The sequence below is a fragment of the Danio rerio genome, chromosome 18, assembly GCF_052040795.2.
Source record: "Danio rerio strain M-AB ecotype USA chromosome 18, GRCz13ab, whole genome shotgun sequence".
Lineage (NCBI taxonomy): Eukaryota > Metazoa > Chordata > Actinopteri > Cypriniformes > Danionidae > Danio > Danio rerio.
Window position 1 is genome coordinate 27,181,048 of NC_141038.1, and position 26,276 is coordinate 27,207,323.

At 35.1% G+C, this 26,276-nt stretch overlaps 2 protein-coding genes and 1 long non-coding RNA gene across 3 annotated transcripts in view; 1 reads left to right on the forward strand and 2 right to left on the reverse strand.

Moving 5' to 3' along the window:
* Positions 1 to 26,276, reverse strand: part of LOC147839744 (uncharacterized) — a 512,229-nt gene that overhangs the window by 215,404 nt on the left and 270,549 nt on the right. The gene's annotated exons all lie outside the window — the stretch shown is intronic.
* Positions 1 to 26,276, reverse strand: part of LOC565819 (novel protein similar to elongation factor RNA polymerase II (ell)) — an 87,866-nt gene that overhangs the window by 35,900 nt on the left and 25,690 nt on the right. Inside the window, exons 3-4 of the mRNA XM_087293167.1 lie at positions 8,948 to 9,072; positions 3,436 to 3,599 (exon numbers count right to left, since the gene is read on the reverse strand). Of these exons, the coding sequence (XP_087149293.1) occupies positions 3,436 to 3,599; positions 8,948 to 9,072 (289 nt within the window). The remainder of the gene's footprint in view (positions 1 to 3,435; positions 3,600 to 8,947; positions 9,073 to 26,276) is intronic.
* On the forward strand, positions 1,731 to 8,822 carry LOC147832831 (uncharacterized). The gene is made up of 3 exons (XR_015515006.1): positions 1,731 to 3,844; positions 4,607 to 4,703; positions 5,771 to 8,822. It is a non-coding gene; the product is annotated as an uncharacterized LOC147832831 (long non-coding RNA).

Below are 26,276 nucleotides of genomic sequence, written 5' to 3' on the forward strand. Positions count from 1 at the left end.
GAACGACGCGTGTCCTTCTCTCTAGATGTCGCTTGGGGAATTGCAGACTTTGCTTCAGAGAGAGACCCCATGTATAATTCAGTATATTTCTGCAGATGAAAACCTAATTGATCCCCAGCCATGGTAATTAAAATCCCGGGCTAAACTTCATCCACCCAGCATGAGACTTGTTAGCGCATACTTCTGGCAGTCTCAATCAGATTAATGGAACAGGTCTGTGGCTTCATGCCTGTGTCATCGCAAGATAAAGTGACTGGGGGGAGGGAAACGAAACATACGCAGCTCGTCTGATACACAAACATCTCTTCATCAAAAACGTCCTGCTTTGTCCTCCAGATGAATGTTATTTGTAGGACATGATGAGGGGTGTAAAATAGGAAGAGCAATAACAAATCAAACTGACAAAGCTGAAGAAGCTGTGTTTTTATAATACCTTACAATTTCACTGTTTATTTAACAACATTTTTCTTCCATTTTATGCATAATAAACAAGCATGTCTGCTTAACATGCTAGAAGCAAATGGTTTGTGTTCTACATGACATGGTTTAAGCTTGTTATACAACAATGCAAATAATTAAAAGGCCGCTCAAATGATCTTAATTTATGGTTTATCTGATATACGTGTTTAAAAAAATCCTAATTTAGGTTTTATTCTGTAAAGTACCGATCAAGGCTATTATAGTTTTTATACAGTTAATAATTACTATTATACTGTACTAGTACTATAATATACTATTGTAATATATGATATACTATTGTAGTTAATGAAAATGAACGAAAAAAACTAAAATTAGAATTAAAAAACATTTTTGTTAACTGAAATAAAAACAAGAGAAACAACTGAAACTGTATTTTGTACATACAAAACTAACTGAAACTAACTAAAATTACAGCAAAAACATCCTTTGTTTTAGTCTTTGTGTATGTATTTAAAATATACAGTATAAGCCTACTGCATGCTTTTTAGAAGTAAATCTATTTACTTCTGGTTCTCCAGTCAGTCCTCGTCGCTGCTCCCATGACAAAAACAATGCCTGGACATGACAGCAGCACTGTGACAACATTAAATACGACCAGTGCAGGAACTTGTATTAATTTAACACATTTGTGCCAAATAATGGGTTTTATTTCCATATTAGTGATCCCAATCGCAAACGAATCATTCTTTTTTACCAATCTTCTAAATTAACTGTTTGAACTATTTCACCAAATCGAACTGAATCATTTGATTTAATTGCGTCTCCAGTAAGCACTTATATACAAACATATATTCAGTTATTAGAACTTATCAGAGGCTACACTGAGATCAGATTTGAGATCCGGTGAGCTGATAATACTGTGTATCCGTGATTCAACAGGTGAACCAAACACAAACAGTACATGACATCCAGCCAGTGTTGTCAGATTGGGTGGGATCCTGCCCAGTAGGGGGGTTTTGAATTTGATTGTGTGGGTAAAAAATGGCATAGGCGTGTTTTGAAATGTAAATGTGATCTGCAACTTATTTAGCAAAATATAACTGTGTGCTCCTACTCTATTCACTTAGTAGTGACCAGTGCATGACACAAACCATGTGGGCCCACCCACAAGAGAAGGTGAAAGCAAGTTGTGTGAAAATCTGAATCCCCAGACAAATCTGACTCCCCTTTGCCTGCACGCCCACCATGCAGCGCCTGCAGTTAAACTCACAGCGGTTTTTCCTGACACTTTTCAATCTTTTTTTTTTTTTCGCAACTGACAGCAAGAACAAACATAGAAGCGTTGTCTGCTTGACAAGCAGCACCTAATTATGTTTAAAAGAATTTAAAAAGTCAAATAGGATGAATTAACACCCCATTTCTGAAGTAAAACATTCTCTAATCAGTGTTTTGATGTGATCCGGTTATGTTGTGGTTCTATGACTGTTGGTGTTCCTTGCTGTATGGCTAAAAAATTATAATAGTTAAGGTGACGAAGTTAATTTTTTATTTAAATCAATTAAAATTAAATAAAATATTAATCTAATATTTTGGGCGTTTTTTGTGAGTTTGGGCGGTTTTGGACAGCTTTTGGGCTTGAAAAAGTCAGCTAAATCTGGCAACACTGCATCCTGCTGTGACTGAAGCAAACTTGAACAGCGGCAGCGCAGTTAAACTGATGGCTTAAATGAGAGGATCTGGTAAAGCGAAAGTTTATTTTCTAACAGAAAATTGTAATGGAATTGAAATAAGTGAATCATGCTTCATTTGGGTTGCCACACTTTATAGTACAAAACTTTTCTGATTATGTTTTAACTGACTCTAAATTATGATTGCCGAGTACATATTTTTGATTTGTTTAGTCGAAACATGGACAGATTGAAACACAAAAGATCCAGTTTGCGTTAATAATTCGAACTTCCCATTACTACTGTGTATTTAACCTCAGAAGCAGCCTTACACACATATTGTACTTAGGGCAGTTATCTTGCTGTTGTATTTGAATTTGACAATGGGTGGATGGTAGTGGTAGATGGTAGTGTTTATGTTGCCTCTCAATATATGTTTAAAAAAATGGTTGAGTTTTATTACACAATATTTATTCTAATGTTTTCGAATCTTGCACCTAACAAGTTTACGGGAAAAAAAAATAAAAAATTAAAATAGTTAACAATAAATAAATAAAACCAAGCAATTTCAAAATATAAAAACTTATTAAAACTAGTAAATCTACCCTTTAAAAACTATTTACAACTGACTGAATTTGAAAAAAAAATCTAACCAAAATAAAAATAAAACTAATGAAAAATCTTGTTAAAAATAAACTATTATACTTTTATACTATTATACAGATATATTTTTTCCACATCTATTGCCTAAATGTATTGCCATTTGGTTTCTATTTTAAGTTTAAGAACTTCATTAATCCCACAGAGGACTATTAAATTAGGGCAGTAGCATCATGACACAACATGCAAACAAAACCACACTAAAACCAATATGATAAAGAATATTAAAAACACATCATTTACTAAAATGTCACTTTTTTCAAAAGAAAATATCAAAAAAGCTTTCCAGGTATTTTTATGTTTGTAGAATTATTAGACAACATATTACCAAAGCTTTAACATCGGGAGAGTTCAGAAATAAATATATGGTTTAATAATTCAGATTTTCCACTCACATCATAATATATTTAATTGAAAACTTTTTTTTTTTCAAAAATAGCAATAAATGAGATCTAAATAAAAACTTTTGTTTACATTTTGCATATTAATTATTATTATTAGAGAATTATTAAAACTGCATTTTTTTTACTTTTACTCGACTATCTGTGCTTTCACTTGAGTATCATTTGGACATGATATTACTTGGGTATTATTTGAGGGAAAAGTGTTATTTGATATGTTTAATGAGAGATAATTGTGTCTGTGCATATGGAGCAGTTCTTAGTGTGCACATAAGCTGGATTCTTACTTGGACGTGTAGATCCAGGTTTGATTTCGATGGCTGAGCGACTCCAGATGTCCTTTTCCACTTGAGACATGCGCTCGCGGGTCATCTGGTAAGAATCGTCGGTGGCACACACTGTGATTTTATCCTGAATACTGCCCTGACCTTCCAGACGATCCCTGCCATCTCTGAGCACAACAACAGCAAAGAAAAGTTAATAAAATTACTGAGAGAAAAAAAAAATTGTGGATTTGTTAAAATGTTTGGAAATTAATTTCACAAGCTTGGTAGAAAAAGTCACATTTTTTTTGGAAAATAAACAATTAGGTGATCACCACACAACAGAAATTTAAAGTGTGTTTATTAATTTTTATTTGCCAACAGAATTTAGCTATAGAGCTTGTTTAGGATAGAAAAGTTTGAAATATTAAATGTATATATATTATTAAAATGCTAAATTCTATTTTATACTTATATTAACAGTTTTTCACACATTATACTTTATATTTTGCACAGTACGTTATTATTTTAATGCTTTTGCTTGCCAACACCGCATTTATTTAATGTTACTTTTAAATATACACTCATGGCCACGTTATTAGGTACAGCTGTCAAACTGCTCGTTAACTTCTATCCGCTTAGTAAGTGGTGACGTGTTGGTGATGTATGTAATACTGTTTCCTGGTCCAAGCCGCCACTCATTAGAGTTGAGAAATTATTCCTTTATGATCACTTTTTATTCATATCACACATTACAGTTAATTTTATATAAAGTCGTGGTGTTCACAACAATCCCTGGGCTTGCTGCATAATAAGTACCAAAATTTTAACAATTTATAAAAAAATGAATCACTTTCTGGTCCTCGGACTTTAGGAACGGACATATATATTGCGATCGTGATTTTTAAAATTATTAAATCACTTTGTAAATGTATATTATTGCCATTTCTTGAATCTCCCTATATAGTTGAATAGAGCGCTTTGACTCGGAAGCCGCTTTTGTGTGACGTCACACTTAACAAGCAGATTTCTAAACAGCCAATTACATGGCAGCAACTCAATGCACTTAAGCATGTAGACATGGTCAAGACGATCTGCTGCAGTTCAAACAGAGCATCAAAATGGGGAAGAAAGGAGATTTAAGTGACTTTGAACATGGTGTGGTTGTTGGTGACAGACGGACTGGTCTGAGTAGTTCAGAAACGACTGATCTACTGAGAATTTCATGCAAAACCATCTCTAGGGTTTACAGACAATGGCCCAAAAAAGAAAATATCCAGTGAGCGGCAGTTGTGTGGGCGCAAATGTCTTGTTGATGCCAGAGGTCAGAGCAGAATGGCCAGACTGGTTCAAGCTTACAGAAAGGCAATAATAACTTAAATAACCACTCGTTACAACCGAGGAATGCAGAAGAGCATCTCTGTATGTCTCCAACCTTGAGGCGGATGAACTACAGCAGCAGAAGACCATATCGGGTGCCACTCCAGTCAGCTAAGAACAGGAAACCAAGGCTACAATTCACACAGGCTCACAAAACTGGACAATAGAATATTGGAAAAATGTTGCCTGGTCTGATGAGTCTCAATTTTTGCTGCCACATTCAGGTGGTAGGGTCAGAATTTGGCGTCAACAACAAAAAAGCATGGATCCATCCTGCCTTGTATCAATGGTTCAGGCTGGTGGTGTAATGGTGTGGGGGATATTTTCTTGGCACACTTTGGGCCCATTGGTACCAATTGAGCATTGTGTGAATGCCACAGCCTACCTAAGTATTGTTGCTGACCATGTCCATCCCTTTATGCCCACAGTGTACCCATCTTTTGATGGCTACTTCCAGCAGGATAACGCACCATGTCATAAAGCACAAATCATTTCAGACTGGTTTCTTGAACATGATAATAAGGCCACTGTACTCAAATGGCCTTCACAGTCATCAGATCTCTATCCAATAGAGCACCTTTGGGATGTGGTGAAATGGGAGATTCACATCATGGATGTGCAGTTCATAAATCTGCAGCAACTGTGTGATGCTATCATGTTAATATGGACCAAAATCTCTGAGGAATATTTCCAGTACCTTGTTAAATCTATGCCACGAATGATTAAGGCAGTTCTGAAGACAAAAGGGGGTCCAACCGGGCTATAGTATGGTGTATCTAATAAAGTGGCTAATGAGACTGCATTTTAACTTGCTAAAATAAATTTTAACTTTTTAAAATGTAAATTATTCATATGATATTCTGAATATTCTGAAAATAAATTCACTTATTTTATCTCAAACAGCTTTGTTTTTTATTAACAAAGAAATATTATCATACATCACTGACTTCTTGGTTTATTTTAGGGCATGATTTTGAAGTTTGGACATGCTAAAAACAGCACTGTGAATGAAAAAGGCTAAATGAGTGTGACAACAGAAATTTCATTGAAAGCACCGTGAATCAACCTGCTATGTAAAGACTGACATGTTTAATACCTCGCTCCCCATTGCTAAGTGTCACAGCCGCTCCTTTGTCTGCAGAGCAGCCGGAAAGTCAGTGACTAATTTATGACTAATAGCCTTAACCGGTTCTTGTGGAATTGCTTTGCATCCTCTTTCCCACAAACCAATGTAATGCTATTCTTCAGCAAGACAAGAGGAGTATTGTGAGACAACAAGTCTCCTTTGAGTTTCTGAGCGAACAGATCAGTGCCACCCTGATCAAGAGGCAGCAACTTCACAACCCACCGTGACGCCAAATACTGTAATGCCACTTGGGTTCAAAGGTCACGGTAAATGTTGATCCTAAAAAACAACAACCTACACTTGACACTAGGGCTGCCCAATATATATTATTTTAGCATCTATATTGCAATGGGATCATTCACAATAGTCACATCGCAGGATATGCAATGTTGGGTGTGTATTATAATGCATCACTTGCATATGTTTTGATGCCTGTGATTGTATAATGATTTTAAAAACACTTGGGTATAAGAAACTGTACCATTTGTGACTTTAACTATGGTTAATTTTACTGAAATATTTTTATTTTTATCTTTCAGTTACTGTACTTGAATACAATTAAACTCAGGAAATGATAAAACACTTTATTTCAGTTGTGCCTTTTTCTTGATTGTATTTATAGATGGTTATACATGACAATACTCACAGCACATGCAAATACAGAAACGCACCGCAAGTAGCACAGACAACAACGAAAATGTGTCAGGGACCCCTACATTTTTATAGCTTGTTTATTAGATTTTATGGAGACGCATTCCCACTGCAGAATCATCCCAATCGATCTAACATTATAAATTCTTTTCAAATAGAGGTCGTATGGTGAAATTGTGTTCATATTAGGGCTGGGCGATATGGCAACAATGCAATCTTGATAATTATTTACCATATTAAACGGTAACGATATTTATTTAGATATAAGCTGTTAATGCTTCCAGATTTCAATAGAGTACCCCAACAATGACTAAAGCCACAAAACATTGAGGGTATGTTAAATGGCATTACGTATTTTCGACAGATACATTGTTGTTGGTTGAAGATTTGATACATTTCTAATATCAACACACTTCTAGATTCCCATTGTTGCACATTTCTGCTGTGTGATTGGCTCTTAGATCAATATAGAGTAAAAAAAAAGTCCAGAGCTTATTATTGTTATTGAAGGTGAAGGTATTTTTTGTATGTATAAATTATGATTTACTGGAATGAAAAAGAGACTGTGGGCAAACATCGAGCAGCCGTCTAGATGATTGGCACAATTTAACAAATGTATTTTTTTAATGTTTTGGACTGTCGGAATTTTATTTTATTGATGTAAATATACTATTTTCCAGTGAGATAATGTTTTTGAAGGTGAGGTTAAATATTTCTTGTGTGGTTAGTTATGTGTGTTGAGGTAAAGGTAAGATTGTCTTTAATCATCGAGTGACCGTCAAATGTATTTTTTATTGTTATCTGTCAGGATTTCATTGTATTGATGTACACTTGGCAAATGATAATAATTGATATGCTATTTCTCTGTGAAATATTGTTTGAAATATGAAGGCAAATAGTCCCTTATGTGGTTAATCTGGAATAATGAAATGAAAATGAGAGTGGCCGTCTAACTAATGACGCATTGTGACTGACTATGGGATAAAAGGGTGGAGTGAGAGGATTGTTTCACACACTGAGAAAGACATTGTGCCGAAACGTCTTTAAATCACCCAAAGAATGTAAAAAGAAAAAAGAAAAACAGTTCAAAGCAATTAATTGATGAGTGCGAATCATTACTTTTTTGAACGATAGCATTGACAAGATTGATGCACCAAAGAAGTTTCTTTAAAATCCACAAACGCGCAGGGCAAACTTCAGCACTCTGTTATTGTAATTGACAAATTTTATCGTGATTCAATATAATACCGTTTATCAGCCTAGCTCTAATTCATATATAATATATAGAATCGCAATATTTAATAGCAAAATAAATAAAAATTTTCCAATATCGTGCAGCCCTACTTGACACCAGGGTAATTTGAATATTATTGCGATGCTACTGTTGTTCTTATTTAACATATTTATTCTGCATCAAGTAACAAAACGATTTTAATTGTAGTACAATAAAGTAATAAACAGATTAGCATTCAAGAATAAACAACTTCATTAAGAGCTGTTGTGTTGTGTAGAGCTTCTGCGTCGAGTGATCGCCGTGACCCACGATGCCGGCCCTGCATGTAGCCATGCATTTATACTTCTGCATGCGGCTTTTGTTGCTCTGCAATAACACTTCTGAAGAGCTAGCTGGCAGTAGGTTATGTTCCTCTGTATCGAGTTTCTTAGCGGGTGTTTTGTTTTACTGAATAGTAGCTAAAATTTGTAGCTCTTTGGGTTATAGAAAAGTGATAAATAATAAATAAAATAAATAAAATAAAATGTATTATTATTATTACTCAGCTACTACTTGCCACAAAATGTAAACATTTGGAAAAAAAAAAACATTGTGAAAAAAAACTTTTGTAAGGTTTATTAATTTTTTTAAATTAAATTCAAAGCTGACAGAATTGGCTAAATGGAGCACACACTAACCTATGTATTATTTAACCATAGTATAGTGCCAAAATATCAAGATTTGCAATGTGACATATAAGCATAAAAAAATGGATGTGACTACATTCACTGGTAGTCAAGATGATTCAAAGTACCTAGATGAGCTTGTGTTGTTAGTTTTAGTGGTTGTTATCTAGGAATAGAGTACATTGGAATGTGATGACTAACCAATCAGAATCAGGTTTTTAGACAGCCGTGCAATAATAAGGGAAAAGCTTTTATGCAATTTTTCATGTTGAACTTATTGAGCTAATATTTTGAACTTACTGCATTATTATTATTAGTAGTAGTAGTAGATGAAGTAGTAGTAGCAGCAGCAGCATTGGTAATATTTTACTAATATTATTATTATTATTAATTATTAATGTTATTATTTGCAGTAATATTCTTTTTTTTGACACACTGATTAACATGCCGACTGACTGACTATTTGCATCAGTATCTTACCCCGAAACAAACTGGTGAACACAATCAAAGCTGGCCTGAGGTTTGTCTTTACTGTCGCTGGACAGGTAGAAGGAGAACACACGGAAAGCATCAGGAGAATCCGAGGACGCTGGAATCTTGATATACTGTAAAAGAAAAAGAAAAAGAAAGACATTTCAGACTCGTGTTCGTAAGTCCAATTTAATTCAACATAACATTTATAAATACACACATACGCCCGCACAACTATACAGACAAACAGTTTAATTCCAAGAAACGGACATTTATTTATACCCCAGATGATCTATTAAACGGCTATTTTAAGCAATGTAAATTGACTTGTGTAACGTACAAACCAGCTGAATGACAAGAGGACTTAACATCCGATATACTACACTAAAACCAATTCCATCCTTTGTATAACACACAGGCTTTTGCTCATTAATAAAAGATCTAGTTCTTGCCACTTGCATCAACAAAACGGTTTGTAAAAACATCTTTTATTCAATTAAACTCCTCCGACTACTCAGAGACTTGCCTCTTTAAACCAAAGTGTTCAGCTTGATTGTAAAATGCTAAGTATTATGTCTTCATGAAGCAATTAAGTTATTATTTTCCCAGAAAAAAAGCACTTGGTGTACCAAAAGCCATTTCATGAGGGGATGCTTTGTTCTGTACTATTTCTGAAACGGTTTCATATGTGCTAAATGCACAAGCTTAAAGTGGGTTTGTAATAAGCATCTCATTGCACAACTAACAGTTGCTAAATACGAGCACAGAGTTTCAAGCCTCTAAGGGTATAAACCATTTGTTTATGATATGTAAAATAGAAGAAAAAAAAGTTTATCTTGAGAATCAAAACCATAAAAGCTTTATAGATTAGAATGACTTGCATTGATTGGCTGATTTGATTGTAATCCTTAAATAACCAAATCAACCGATGCAAGCACAAAAAAAATGTAATAAATGGCTAGGCCTGTCACAATAATCAATATATCGACTTATACAACAGTTCTGTCTGGCTCTAGAATCTGGTTGGCTGATAGCCGTGTAATATTCTGAAATAACACCACTTGTACAGCCTTCTCACCCTTCTGTATTACTTCGCCCACATAGAGTTACAGCAGACCAATAAACTCACCACAGTTTGACAAATATTGCAGCTGTTGGACAACATAATGTACTTTTGAGTCTTTAGGTGAGAAATGTAGTTGTTTAAATTGCAACTATGCAGTTTATAAGGATAGTGCCTATTTTAATTATTATTTCGGAGATCATTGTGTCTGCATTTATCATACTTAGCAGAGCAAAGATAGCTAATGTTCCGCCACAAGATGGCGACAGAGACTGCATAATAAGCCCTTAGAGGAGAAAACTCACAACTATTTTAAACTACAGCTGATCAAATCATTGAAAAACAGACAAGTGACTTTAAGTCTATCTGTCTCTTTTGTAAATTGTAGTGCTGTATTAATACCAAAGTCTGGTAGAGTTTCTGGTAGTGTTTCCTTTGCTTTGGCTTTTTTGGGGTTATTATTTTTGTATACATTATTGTGGTATTCCGATTGCAACAGAGAAGTACTGGGAAATGTCTCTAGACTGGTGGCATTTCATGCCATTCAGCCTTTTAATCTTAAAATGTCAGCAAAATCACCTGTTTTGTTATCACTTCAAACATTATGCTAGAAAAAACTTCAAATACTAGCTCTAAAGTGACGTTTGTAAAGTAGCAACGGTTTCTGCTGTTCTGACATCAACTGCAGATGTAAATGAATGGAGGAAGAAAGTAGTTCCTCATACAAAAGAATTTTTAGAATCTGTGTTTGATTTTTCATTTTTATATACATGATTATGCTGTCAAACTGTTGTATAAATGCAATATCACACTCGTAGCAGTGCGATGCGGCTGGATATCTTCACCGGAGGGACACTAAGGCACTTTACAACGCACGTCCCCTCCAGTGCCGACATACAGTCATATCGCACTGCTGAGAGTGTGATATTGCTCATTTATCGCACAACACATAAAAATAACCTCAATCATTTTTGGTGATGCACTATATAAGACCCATACATAAAAAAAATAATAATAATAAATTCTAGCAACATTTTAGTTGATTGTGCATTGTCAATGTCAGTGTGTTAAAAAAAAAAAAAACCCTATAGTATTCACTATGAATTACCATAGTATATTTTCATGTCAGTGTCTGACAACTGAAAATAGGTCTGGTAGCAAATATCTCAGCCTCTGTTACTTTTTGCTTTGCACTTTTTTGCTAACTTTAAATGTTATCCATTTCCACATTCTGATTCCAATGCCAAACTGATACATTGTTAAAATTAATATAATAATTAAATGAAATATTCTTAAGAATAAAATGTGTTTTTTGAATGAGTGCACTTGTATTAAAATGCTATTATATTGTTATTCTGGCATTATATAACGAGTGGGATAAAATGGTCTAATGACAATAATATTATCACAATATATTTTTGGTGCAATATATCGTACAACAAAAAATAGATATCGTGACAGTCCTACATATGGTATTTTAAAATGTTATTTTTGCACATCCTTCAAAATACTATGATTTAACTTTTTGTTAAAAATAAATTTTTAATCATTTTTAAAACACACATATGTTCTATTCCTTCATACATTTTTTGAAGAACATATGTTGTTTGATTTTTAAATAAATATATCCATTACACTGAACAATAATATAATTTTTTTCTCCACATTATAGCTATCTTGAGTTACTGACACGTAAAATAAGATATTTGACAGAATATTTATGCATTGAACATAAAAAAATTTTTTTTTTCTATTTTTAATGTGAACACCAAAATGTGTCATCTCATCTATAATCCATGTGTTTTTATGCCTCATAAGCATAAACATTTGGTTTTCTGTAAAGTGTTGTCAACAGTTTGAATGGGTTTCAAATTACAGTAGAAAAAACATTTCGCAACATATGGGAGCAGCAAGAGTGTTCATGAATTTATAGCCGTCGCACAGTTACATAAATGCAGTTTACAGCAGATTATAAGAAACATAAAAAAAAATCCATTAAGTATTTAGTAAAACAAAACAAAAAATCATATTTCTGACATAGACAAATATATAGATATAAACAAAATGTATTGTCTTGGGCCGATAAAAATGTTGGCACAACAAATATGAAAATTCTCATTGTGCTTAAATTATATAAACACAATTGCATGTCCTTAGAACAATTGACACTTTAATGAGAGACAGTTGTTTGTTTGTTCTTCTTTTGAAATAACTGTGATCCCTAGGGGGGCTTTTTTGAGACATGAACAAGCAAGAAAGCCAAAGAAATCTTTCCCATGTTCACCACAGTAGATGCTTGCTAACTATTAGAATACAGTAAATCTAGGTACTTATGACATAATTAGGGTTAGAATGTGGGTTAAGTTTAGGGTTAGTTGCATGACATGTAACGAGACATCTTAAAATAAAGTGTTACCTAATATGCCAATCGTATAACTGCAAAGGCCACAACTGATTAATGTCTGCCTAATCTCTCTGTTTTAAAATTAGATAGATGACTATTTTGATAAACCGCTAAACCATTTAACTGATCGAATTAAAGCTGAAACTATTAATTATGATTGTTTTTATTTTGTGTGGACAAGTTTGAAATATTTATTATATTTGTTATTCATCAATTACACAACACATGAATATTGCGTTGTTCATTTAAAATGTTTATTGATTGTCTTTATTGATTAATACAAAAGATAAAGCACAAAAAAAAAAAAAAAAAACAATTTCATTATTTTCCAAAATTGCTGATCCCCTAGTTAAACATATACTATAAAAAAGTCCTTAACCTATTTGCAAATCAGACAACAATGGCTGTGTGTGAGAAATGTGTTTTTATAATAACGGATTTATCTATGAATTTGATCTCCTTGTATTTTAATTATGTTTATCTTCCAAACATAAAGTATAACAGTATCTATTTATTTTCATTATATTTAGTTAATGGGAAAAAAAAGCTATTTATTGTTAGTTCTTGTTAACTCGGCATATGTTAGACTCTGGATTTACACTATTAATATTAAATGCTGTACAAGATGGTTCATAGCATAGTTTATATATAGCAACTTAAATTAAGTAACTTACAACTAATGACAATTATTTTGAATTTAAAAAGTATTACCATTTTGTTTTCTGATTATTATATAGCAAACAACGTTTTAACTGTATTTAGTAGTATTGTTCTTTTAGCCAAATTCTGACCTCAAAGCCGAAGTTGGAAACTAGTTTTTTATGTTTTTTTTAAAAGGATGGTCCAAAGTGTACTTTTAAGGCTTTTTGGGGTGCAAAGCAATGTGTGCTCAAGCTTCACTTGTAAAAAATCACGTTATGTTTTCATACATCTTACTTGATTAAATACATCTACTCAGCTTACATTAAAACAACTGTCATATTTTCTAGTTCCTCTGAAAGGCCTGCCTTCAAGAGGCTCTGATTGGTCAGCTAACATAATTTGCAAATCAGCTATACGTCACCAGGAAAAGCGTCATGTGCAGTCACTAGAATGCGCTGTGCCTCGGCTGTGCAAACACTGTCAGTTAGCGTAACTGTTAGCTGTATCAGTTTGAACCTGAATCAGACAGAAAATGAAAGGACACAGCTGATATTCGGAATTAGCATGTGTAAGTTATATAAAATGTTCACATATCTTTTGTGAGTTTGCTATTTGAGATGTAGAATACACGCATAGAGGGACACTGTAGCGTTGGCGAAGATTTTGGGTGATTTTGGGTTTGACAGATAAATACAATTTGTAGCTAAATTGTTAACGGTGCCAAACAGCATTTCCCATTGTTTACACCCTTGTTTACTTTCCTGCTACAACATACCAATAATATGAAATGGCATGTCATAGATCAATTTTAACAAATTAACATAAGTACAGGTTTGGGCTCACAATCCGCAGCTTCATCTATTAGTTTTAGAGCTATTTTGTTAGAGCTGTTCCTTTTTTGAGGAGTTTTTAGCTGAATCCAGCACTGAACTGGAAGAGATTCTTAGCGTTCTCTGCTATAACGTTACAGCGCCTCTGTCCACATCCCTTTGCTGTGCAGGGTGTATGCGCGTGGTGAATGCATGTAACCTGAAGCATTTGTGATCTCACTAACCTGGGTGTATTTTGTCCCCAAACTTAGTTCGCTGTAGGCTGTGCTCAGCTATCTCTGTAAAAGCCAATGTCTCCCTTTGCATTGAACTGAATGTTGTTTACGTTCAGAAAGCTACATTAGACATCAACGAAAGTTTAAAATATATCGTAGTGGACCACCCGTTTTTAAAGATGGTAACAAGTTAATTGTTTACACAGATGCTACATTTTATTCTATCATCCCAAATGTTGTTCATCCATAATGTCAATGGTTTTATTTTCAACTGAAAAGAAGCTACATTTAGGTCATGAGACCACTCCAGAAGCTACAGTATAAAGCATTCAGCTAGAAGAGCATCAAATCTGCACACTGAAGGGCTCTGACTGATTCATGCCAGATCAACTGCAGCTCAGAGTTTCTGTTCTGAGGCAACACGAGGGTCACGACTCAGTAACTGAGTCAGTTACGTAACACCCGCAGTCATCTGAGGCCGATCAAAAACAAACGTAGCCCTGAACGACTAACATCCACAGCGCGACCTCACTACCTGTTCAAAGTCCTTTGAAAAGAAATCAATAAGATAACCGGCCAAAGCCAAAAAAGCAGTGCTTTATGACTGCCAGATGCAATGACTCTCATATAAAAACGTAGCTTAAGACGGCTCTTTCTGACATTAAAAAAGAAGATTTATTCTTTAGGGGAGGCCTAGAAACCTACTTTTACTAATACAGAAAGCCAATTCAAAATACAAAGTCATTAAGCAGCAGGTACTGCGGTGTCGTTAAAAACAGATATTCTTTTCAAACAGCCTCTAGCCCAAAAATAAAAAAGATGGATCTTTTAGTTGAAGGGGTGTCCTAGATGCTGAGGAATATGAATAGGTAGAGTCTGCATAATTTAAATACTTCATTTTTTGTTCAAGTGGTTTTGTTATTTGTACTCGTAAATGTCCAAAAAAGTGAGGAGACAAACGATAATGACTGTGGACACAGAAAATCGCTTTAACCATTTAAACTGTTTTTCAGGGGTGTGTGATTTTTCCATAAATAAAATGGCAAGGAATAATAACAAGGCACCTTTAATTCCCACTGTCAAACAGAGCCACGGGGTGTTTTCAAATATGCAGGGTTATGCTGTGTGAGCGAGTTTGGTTAAAGACTGGTTTAAAGAATGCATCTATATATCCTAAGGCATGAAAGTGCTCAGAAAGCATAGTGGAACATTTGTGCATAGAGATTGAGCAGTTTTCTTACCAATAACTAAAAGAAACTCCGCAAGTGCTCGAATTGAAACCTTCCTCAACAGCAGGTGTTTGCGAAACAAACCATAACAAATATGAAATGCTAAACAAAACAAAATAGATCAATAGGATAAAAATAAAAACTGCAAAAAACACAACCCAGAAGGCAATATGAAATTGATAAGATTATTATTATTATTATTATTATTAATAATAATAATAATAATAAATAATAATAATAATGACGATAATGACAGTAATATAGATTTTTAAAATAATACTAACAATAATAACAACAACAACAACAATGACATCAATAATAATAATAGTAATAATAATAATAATAAGATACAACTAATAAATAAATAAATAAATAAATAAAACACAATAAAAGAGTATATAAATGAAACCAAAAATAAATAGAAAATAATGATAATGCATCATGCATAAATTATCACGTTTCATACCACTTGGTATTGATAATTATTGAATATTTTTTAACAATACATTTAGGAATATTAGGATTTTTTTATTAAACCACTTTCTTTAAATTTACCAACATTACATAGGCAAATAGTTTTAATAGTCAAAAACTAAAATATTTCAACAAAATATCTAATCTCTTCATAATAAAAAAAACAAGTGTTAAAGAGACTCTTAAACTTGACATATAAAATGTTACAAAGAGTGTGCAATGGTAAAGCGTAAATACTGAACAATCAAAGCAAACTTTAACATAGATCATTAACTGTAAAGAGTCAATAATATCGATAAAAGAACACCTCAAACTCTGTAAACAAAACAAATTATGAGAATCAAATCTGAGCTTTCAAGTAAAGGAACCAGCCATTATTATTCAAATACATATTACAACATTACAAATTGTGAAGTTCAATGACTATATTACCCTTATGCTAAAAAATCTTTCAGATGGGGAGCTAGTGGCTGGGATGCACAAGAAAAGAAACCAAAAAGCCACTTTGGCGATATCTTTATCTCCTCACTGCTGCTATGGCACTCATTTTCATGTGTGTTGTTATTCTGACCTGAAGTGACAAGCACGAGAACATTGTTTCCTTGACCATTTGCAATGGGTTAAACCCGTTTATTATCCTAGGGTTGCCACAGTGGAATGAACCCCCAACTTATTCAGCATAAGGATGCCCTTTCATCTGCAACCCATAACTGGGAAACATCCATACACACTCATGCTCTACGAACCAGTGACCTTTTTGCTGTGAGGCGATCGTGCTACCCACTGCACCACTGTATATATTTATATAAAAATATATAATGAAAATGTAAAGTTGTCTATTATTAGGCTATTGCTCATACAGAAACTATCATATATGTGGGTGTCTTGGCATTGAAAAGTTTTAAAACACCTGCTCTATAGAATGCAATATGTTCCTAATCACACAGGTCCCACACAACCATGTGTTTCATAAACATTTTAGAAAACTGACCTCTTCATTTTTAGAAATGCGCTGGACTCATTTCAGCTGTGTCTAATGAAGTGCATAAATACACTAGCAAGCAATTTACCGCCCTACAGATCTAAAAACAGCATATACGGGCACCGCAGGAAAGGATTTTGGGCTGTCACAAATGCCCGGTCACGCAGTACAACCATGTTGGCCACATGGAGCCAATAAAAAATAAAGCTCCCAGTCTCAAAAAAACACATTCAACTCCACAACCCCCACAGAATAAACCCTGCCCCTTCATTATCTGTTAGTTTTCCATGCGACAAAACCAGCAGTCACAACATACAAGCAAACAGTAGCCGCTACTACGGTGGACACTAGGGATGATGGGGGTTGAGTAAGGGAAATGATGGTAAATGACCCAGTTATGTCCTTACTGCTTCAAAAATGAGGAAGTAAGGAATGATCAGACTAATGCATCATTTCCTGCAACAAACCAAAAAGAAAAAACGTCCTGATTGCCCAAAAGCTAGTCCATGAAATACAGCTGCTTTTAGCCACTGCAAAAAACGGTAGCCGCCTTCACCCAAATTCAACAAGTCATTTCACGGAGGTCTCAGATGTAGGTCAATGGTGCGAAGGAATGAATAATCATTTGCGTTTCAAATGGCCACACTGATGAACAAAAGCCAGTCACCTCTGAGGCATCGGCAAAGCCATGGATTTACAGTCTTTACCACCCCCCCTTTTTTTTGCCAAAGCATCACATCCCCCATCCTCTTCCCTCCAGGAGACAAGCGCTTCCCCCCCCCGAACCCCTGGTCTATAGTACATTCATTTGTCGACCCCTGGCTCAACCACCAATACGCACTTCATATTCTGATTCTAATCAATGTCATGCAGGTCAGCCCATTCTGGGGGCTGCCCTCTTTTTCCATTCCTGGTTTCCTCCTCGATCTTCATAACCATATGTCATTTAGCCCCTTGGTTCCCAGATACTGTCTCCAGGGAAAGTGTGTGTGTGTGTGTGTGTGTGTGTGTGTGTGTGTGTGTGTGTGTGTGTGTGTGTGTGTGTGTGTGTGTGTGTGTGTGTGTGTGTGGCATTAGCTTTAGTGTGTGTTTGTTTATGATGACGGGAACACATCCAGCCAGCCAGATCTGATTAAAAGTCTGTACACACAAAACATGATAACTATTGGGGGACCAGAGGGACATTCGTATAGTTCCTATAACTATTCTGGTGAAAGCAGACACTTTTTGCTGTGTTTGCACCATTGAAATTCAAAATAATTGATATTATTTATCATTGTAGGAACTCGTTTTCAGGGCATTAAAGTTGTTCCTATTTCATATTTCATAGTTCCTATAACTTTACCAACTATTACGGTGGAAGTAGACACTTTTTGCTGTGTTTGTGCCATAGGAATTAGAAATAATATTTTTCATTATATGAACTCCTTTTCGAGGAATTAAAGGTGCAGTAGGTGATCTGCCAAAATGCTAACCGCTTAGCTTATTATCTTTGGACGGCGGGAGCGACTATGATTCAAAGCCACATCCCCTGAAATCACGAGCGCGCGCATCGCGTCACAACAGCAGACAGACAACCCACTAGTTCATGTCATTCGCCAGTTAGTTAGTGCCAGCGCCGGGCAGGAATTACATTTATTACCCACACTTACATGCTATTTCAGAGCGAATATTCAGAGTAGCATGGTAAACAGTATAGGAAGGCTGTCATTGTTCAAAAATGACCCAATGTGAATATAAAAGCAACTTCAGCTCAATAAAGCAGGTAAGGCAGAATAGTGCTATTTACTGATGTTTTGTTGTTAAACTAAATATAAATATACATTATTGATGCTGTAAAAGGACTTCATGAAACTGAAAATAATCACATCAATCTGTCACCAGGAGATTTCAGTGGCTGAACAACACGTCTGTGCATATAAGTCATTCATAACAGAACACAATCTAACGTAAGCTTAGCCTGACTAAAATAGATCTAAAACAGAACATTACCTGTCTAATAGTAATACTTCAGCCATGGTATCGTCCTTCCTCCAGCGTGCTAAAGAAACTCCAATATTGATTCAGGTTTTTAAAAGTTTCAATTCAGCATTTGATTTCTCCCGGTCTGTCTCGTAACCGCATGGCCGATTATGCAGACAGGCACGCGCAAAATTTCTCTCATTCATTCATTCATACATATACATATATATACATATATATATATATATATATATATATATATATATATATATATATATATATATATATATATATATATATATATATATATATATGAAGAGTTTCGTGGCAAAACGAGATATATCCATTTTGAGAAATGTTAGTAAAAAGACATCAACAGTCAAGTTCATTCACAATTTTTGTACATTAAACTATTACTTTAGCTCAGTGAAGGCCAGGAACACAATATTTTCAAATCCAGGATATTTTTTATTTAAATATATGTCCATAAATAGTTCATAAATAAATCAAAAACTAAGCCAAAATGCATCATATTAATCATTGTCAAACATCTTAAATTAGTTAAAAAAAAAAAAAACTACACATCATAAATATCTTCTTCTTCTTCTTTGGCCTTAGTCCCGTATGGTTGCGGGGTCAGCTCTTTGGAACAAGTCCTCCATTTAGACTTGTCCATATGATAACGACTTTTTTTTACACATTCCAGCCGGCCTGTCATCTGGGCCTGTCACCCTCATACACTCATACTCTACGGACAATTTAGCCTACCCAATTCACCTGCAGCATGTCTTTGGACTGTGGGGAAAACCGGAGCACCCGAAGGAAACCCACGCGAACCCAGGGAGAACATGCAAACTCCTCAAAGAAATGTCAACTGAGCCGAGGTTCTAACCAGCTACCTTGTTGCTGTAAGGCGACAGCACTACCTACAGCGCCCATACACCATAAATATATGGAATAATAAACAAAGATTGAGTAATAATAATGAGATCCTGAGTTAGATTTGGCCAGAATGTACACAACACAACTTAACTTTTTTTTTTTTTTTGCAAAACGCTATATCCACCTTAGGCTGTATTCTACTACAGTAATACCATTAAGAAAAACGAGTGAATCAATGTTTTGTTTGATAAGCAAGATTAAGTTAGTTAGATAATCGACTTGTAGCTTGTTATAGAAAGAGTGGAGGGTGGCTCCTTCCACACCGCTGCTGAAAACCAAATCTGTGTGATCAGAGTGGGCGGAGCCACGGTGTCACAGAGTCCGTGACACAAGCTCGCCTCGCCCTGTCAAACTTAATGAATTATTTTACTGTAATAATAATAATAATAATTATAATAATAATAGCTTATGTATTGCTTGTTGTGAAAAAGCAAAACCTTTATTTTTCTCCATAACAACCTGTGCCCTTTATGTTTCCTTATAATAAATCTACAACAACAAGAATTAATGTGAGGTTTTAGGCTATAAATAATAGGTGCAACTGCATAAATAAATCTTCAGATAGGCTACTCAGCTACATGTATGAAATTAGTTAAAAAATATACAAAGAACACTTAGAAATGTAGCCTTGCAGACAGGTATCTTGTGATGGGGAGAAGCGCAGGAAAAAAGGCGCTCCCTGACCTTCCTCTTGACATCAGTGGAGACTCATTCCCTGCTGCATTTGTGTATTGTTGACAGACGCAGAAGTATTTTGTTTTGGTCCACTTTTGTAGCTTTTTATCCAATTTTGAGAAGTTGAAGGCTTCATCTTCTATCGCTAAATCAATGTGCAAACTCGAAGTCACGCTTTTGTAAGGTAAAACTAAAACAAGTACCAGGTATGGGTATGGAACACAGTGGAAAAGCCCCCAAAATGCTTTTAACCAAACCAAACCACCAAACAACACCCTAGCATGCAATGGAAAAGTCCCTTAAATCACAGGAACTTGCCTGCAGACCTGGTTCCCCAAGAACCAATATGCATTTTTCCCAATTTCTTGGTTGAACAAAGAAAGGACATGAGGTAAAGGCAACTGACAGTGACTTCACTTACTGCATTTAGCCAAATCAACAACTGAAAAACAGAGGATGCAATGATTTCATCTGTGTTTTTATTGCATGTTTTGTGAAAATGTGGATGGAATGTAGAAATAAGTTATGCAGCTAAATCACCTTTGACAGCGTGTAGAAATTGCTAAATTTCAGCTTGTAGTCAACAGCCTTATAACACTGAGGCTGAGATAATAACACAACGCCATAGACTAAGGCAACATCTAAATGTCACTAACGTTAGGTTTCTGAATGTACATTGTGATACATTAAAAATACTCTGCTGCCAGTGCTGATGTTGTATGTCATGCATTCACCCAATCAACATGTACTTGTGTCATTGTAGTTCCTATTGTGCCAGGTTAGACCCTACTCTAAAGGAGCTAATTCCCCCCATATGCCAATAATAGAACTAAAACCGTTCCCAGTCCCAGTGGTGCCAGCATGACAACTATTTGTGAATAAAGTGTAAGATAGGTCCTAAAGTTCATTATCTTTCAAGTTGACTTACTGTATTTGCCTTTCACTCTTTTTTTTTTTTTTGTATTTAGTCCTCCAGCAAGAGCCGACGCCCAGCTTGGCAGGTTAAGACTGTATCAGTTTTGTTTTTCATAATAGTATATCAATAACTTCAGAATGCAAATACAGATTGCTTTTATTAAGGTTATTATATATTTATATAAGGTTATTATAGAAATGTTATCTGCCTTAGCAGTTTGTATCTGTGATGATATTTTACTAACCCCCCTCTACACACACACACACGCATAATACCCGTGTGTAATGATTCTAATCATGAATAATCATTGTCGTGTTTAATTCAAAATATATCATAATTTAAACTTAAGTTTAGGGTGCATAAAATATTTATGTATTATATTTATTATACTATTATAGTAATATATTTTTATATATATGCAGTATTTGACAAGAATACAGAAAAAAACAGAAATACCACTGTACATTGAATAATATATGTTTTAAATATAAAAAAATGTGATCTCTTCTAGAGATATCTAAGCTGCATTTTCAGTACTGTTAGTGAAATCTGTCACATGAACCTTTGAAAAACTATAATGTTCAGTTGATTTTCAGAAAAAAAAAAAAAATTATTCTAGCATTGAATACTTCCTAATGTCTATAATGTCAAATGATATTGCTGGGTAAAAAGCTTATGAAAATTTATAAATGTAAAAGTTTTTTTTTTTTTTTTTTTCAAAGTCAATCAACCAATCAATCCAATAAAGTCTAATACACCAATATTTAAATCCATAAAGGTTCTTTAGACAGAAAAAAAAGAAGATGAATTAAATAGATTTACAATTCACGGTAACAAACTATTAACCAACACCAGTTGCTTAAAAACTACTAATTAGCTTTAATAATAGTAAGTAATAGTTAGTAATGTTTATTAATAGTTGGGTTTAGGTTTTGGGCTGGATTAGGGATGCAGAATAAGATCATACTTTATAACTATTAATGAACAGTTAATATCTTAAAAGTGCAATATGTAAGTTTGCAATTTGTCAGTGGTTGAACTAGGTATTGCACTCCTGGATCAAAACACACAGCGCAGGTTGCCAGATTGAGGAGCAACAGAAGTGTGCCTGACTATTGAGCCTAAACACTGATTTAAATCTTGTTCTAAAATAAAAAGCAATGGCATGCGATTGAAGGAATATTTTGTTTTTGTCCTATTTATAGTTTAGAAACTGTTTTATTTTTTGCAGCTGAACAACAGAAAACTTGAGGGCATGATCACCTCAGGTACCCTGATGTGCTTTACTTAGTGTTAAAAGCTAATAATGTGAGTTTGAATACCATTTCTCATGGCATTTATTGTCATACTACTGAAGGCAGCAGCAGCAGATAGTTTACTTAAAATAAAATAAACCATTTGAAATAGAACTTTAGACCCAAAACCAGCATATATCAGTGATTCAGCATCTACATTTAATAATGCTAAAGAGGTTTAATATGTATTAATTGGATTATAAACCTTACCATTTCATAACTGAGTGCATATTCTGTGCTTCTAAATGGCTGTAATTACATTTTTACTGTGTTTTGTCTGGTCCAAACAGCCAAATTGCACAAACACTGCAAATCTTGTCTCGTAGCTAGTTGTTAAGACAGTTTTACAATGTAACCTGCTCACCTAATGTTTACGTTTGTAGTATTTATGTTTTTTGGTAATTGTTACCCTAATGTTGAACTCTGAATCAGCGTCTCATTTCGGAGTCTACTATTTTCCCCCCGGAGGTCGCATTTCGGTCACAGATGCATGAATTGAGAGCCTTTCTGAAGAAATGAATGAAATACGTGGTTTTCCACAAAGGCAACCAGGAGTGCTGAAATATAATTGGCTAAACTGGCAGTGGGCGGGTTAAAGGGACCAAAACAAAGACAGAAGTTCTGGCAAATAACTTACATTTTCGAAGCAGAATATCTGACTTCAGCTTTGTTTTTCAGATAAACAAGAATGTTCACTTGGCAAGTTTATTAAATATCTGCAAACATATTATGGCATTTTTATGCTTTAGAAAAGTCAAAAACTTTTATACAGTATATCGTTAATAATCGATAAGTAATAAGCCAATAAGTTATAGCATGAATTGTGACCTGAACTAAAGTGTTTCCCAATGTTTCTCATACTAAAAAAAAAAAAAAAACGAGCACAAAACTATGTGGAGCATTTAAGAGTGTAATATTGGCTTATATAGCCTAAATGCTTTTTTTTTTATTTATCTGAATGGCGTTCTTACAGTTATATAGCAAATCAGTGAGGTTACTATGCCAAGCAACATTACTACAAGTTAAATATTCTCCACCACCAATAACATTGCAGGTGAGCTTAATCCACATAATTGCCAAATGGCATCAGACAGACAGAATTCCCAAATAAACCACAAGGGAGCAGAGGCTGAGAGAAAGTGTTCCTCTGCAGCACATCTTCCGCCACATCTGCCACACTGTGCCATGTGTGTTTGGAGATGTCAAATACTTTCATTCTGCTGTGAGGTGTGAAGTGGCCTGAAACAGAACGACTTATCGGCCCCAAACAAAGGCCATGCTTTGTATAGCAACCATGGAAAAAAAAACAATAACAACAACTCTGTTTCTTTCTAAGAACATTATAATATGTTTATTTGGTGGTGAGATGCACTGCACCCCAGGTTTAAAGCACTCAAGCGTTCTCGACTACCGAGATTTTACGACTATAAATGCTCGTGTTTTGTTCCCACAAAGTGCACATCTGTTTGGAAAGAAGAGAAGCTGGCGTGTTGTTTCAGGTGCTGTTTTCTTTCCCCTTTTCTTAAGCCGTGTTGAGTCAGTGTATGTAAGTGACGAAACAGAACATCTCGTCCTGACGCTTAGCATTATTTTTTCAAGCTATGTACTGACAGCCACCTAGTAAACAATTACCACTGCCATGCAGTCGACTTGTTTAACCAATCCCCTACGTGTCCGAACAAATGGAAAGTTTCTCGCTGTCCTAAGACAGCCCGATTTTATCTCTGCTCCTGCAATTATAGTGCTAGCGATGATGACTCTTTGACTTTGACCAGTCACGTAATGAGCACCTTCCTCTTCAGAGCTTAGTTTACTTTGGCCTGGTTAAATTAGTTCCGCTGGTTCGCTCTGCTCTACAGTCAGTCTTCATCTTGATCGTCACCATTGTTCTCTTCATGCAGCGCGCTCGTCTACGGCTCCTGTGAGGCGCTCGTCTTTTGTTCCTGCCGCATGTGATGCCACAGAGTTCGGCCTATATTATTCATAAGCAGCAGGAACGTGTGGCCTGTGTGAAGGGGTGGGGGAAGGGTGGGGTTTTGGGGGCATTCCTGCCCAGGACCGACAAACAGGGCTACATGACCCCCTGATCCAAAACGGACAGAACCGCTCATCCGAAAAACAAAAAAGAGGGTGGGTGGGGGGGGTGGAGTGACAGAGGAAGAGATGAAGAGAAAGAGAGAGAGAGAGAGAGAGAGAGAGAGATTACAGAGCTAATGATAATATACAACATCAGGAGCAAGACAGAGGAACTATTGGAACTGTTAATTATGAACTGAACAAATGTTATTCTCAGAGTCATTGTCAAAATATCTGAGTGCTTGTTATGTCAGTTGAGGATGAGTGGGCTGGAGCTTGAATAGTTTTTTTTAAATAATGATAGGCAATACATTTGAATAGATTTTTAAACTAAATAAATAAATAAACAAACAAACAAACAAATAAAATAAAATAAAATAAAATAAAATAAAATAAAATAAAATAAAATAGATTTGAAAGTACAGCTTGGTACATTTCAGTACAGTCTACACACTTTCAGTAAATAGATTTTTTGTAATGAACCACTGGTTTACCAATAAAACATCTCTAAATGTATTCAATTCATTACTAACAGACACCAAACTTTATATGTATTATTAGTAATACTAAGCATTACCACTAAAAGAAAAAATGCATGCAAAACATTTCAATTAAATGTCAACATAAGATATTTTTTTAATTGACCTCTGAATCTAAATACAATTGTTTCAAAATCTAAGGGTAAATCGTTTTTTGTGACTTCAAATCACAAAGTCGCAATGTTTTGCAATCCTGCAAAATTTCCAATTTAATGGGAAAACAATCTAACCTTATATAATCCCATAAAACATCCAATGTCAAATCATATAATCAAATTAGATATATTTAAGTTTGCAATTAATTATTATACAAGACTTATAGATGCTGCATATGCAGCGCATGTGAGGTATCTGAGCGAACACGTGCTTTGACACTCTCGCCGGTTTTGGTGTAGGGAGCATAGAGAATGGAAAAATCGGCAATAGACACTGAGCCCGGAATCGAATTCAGGTTCCCGTGAGTAAATCTGTGCAACTTCTCGATGCTCTAACCCAGGGGTGCCCAAACTCGGTCTTGGAGAGCCGATGTCCTGCAAATTTTAGCTTCAACTTGCCTCAAAACACCTGCAAGGATGTTTCTAGAAAGCCTAGTAAGAGCTTGATAAGCTAGCAGAGGTGTGTCTAATGGGGTTGAACCTAAACTTTGCAGGCACCACCGGGTCTAACCACTAGGGCAGGGGTGGCCAACCCTGTTCCTGTTGAGCCACCTTCCTGCAGATTTCAGTTGCAACCCATATCAAAATACACCTGCCTGTAATTATCATGTGGTGTTCAGGTCCTAATTAATTGGTTCAGGTGTGTTTGATATGGGTAGCAACTGAAATCTCCAGGAACAGGGTTGGCCACCTATGCACTAGGCTATATGTTTTTCGGCTAGACACGACTGTCTCCTGACCTTTAAAAAAAGCCCAATCTTATTCAAATTATATTTATCCTAATATTGGTAAATAGATATAAATGAGATTTGTGTGCTAAGATGAGCAAATTCTACATGCAAGTGTCCTCAATTTTCACCCAAATCCTCATCACAAATCTCTTACTAGTCAAAACAGCACGTAACACCTGCAGATTTAATTTTTTTTTTTTATTACAGG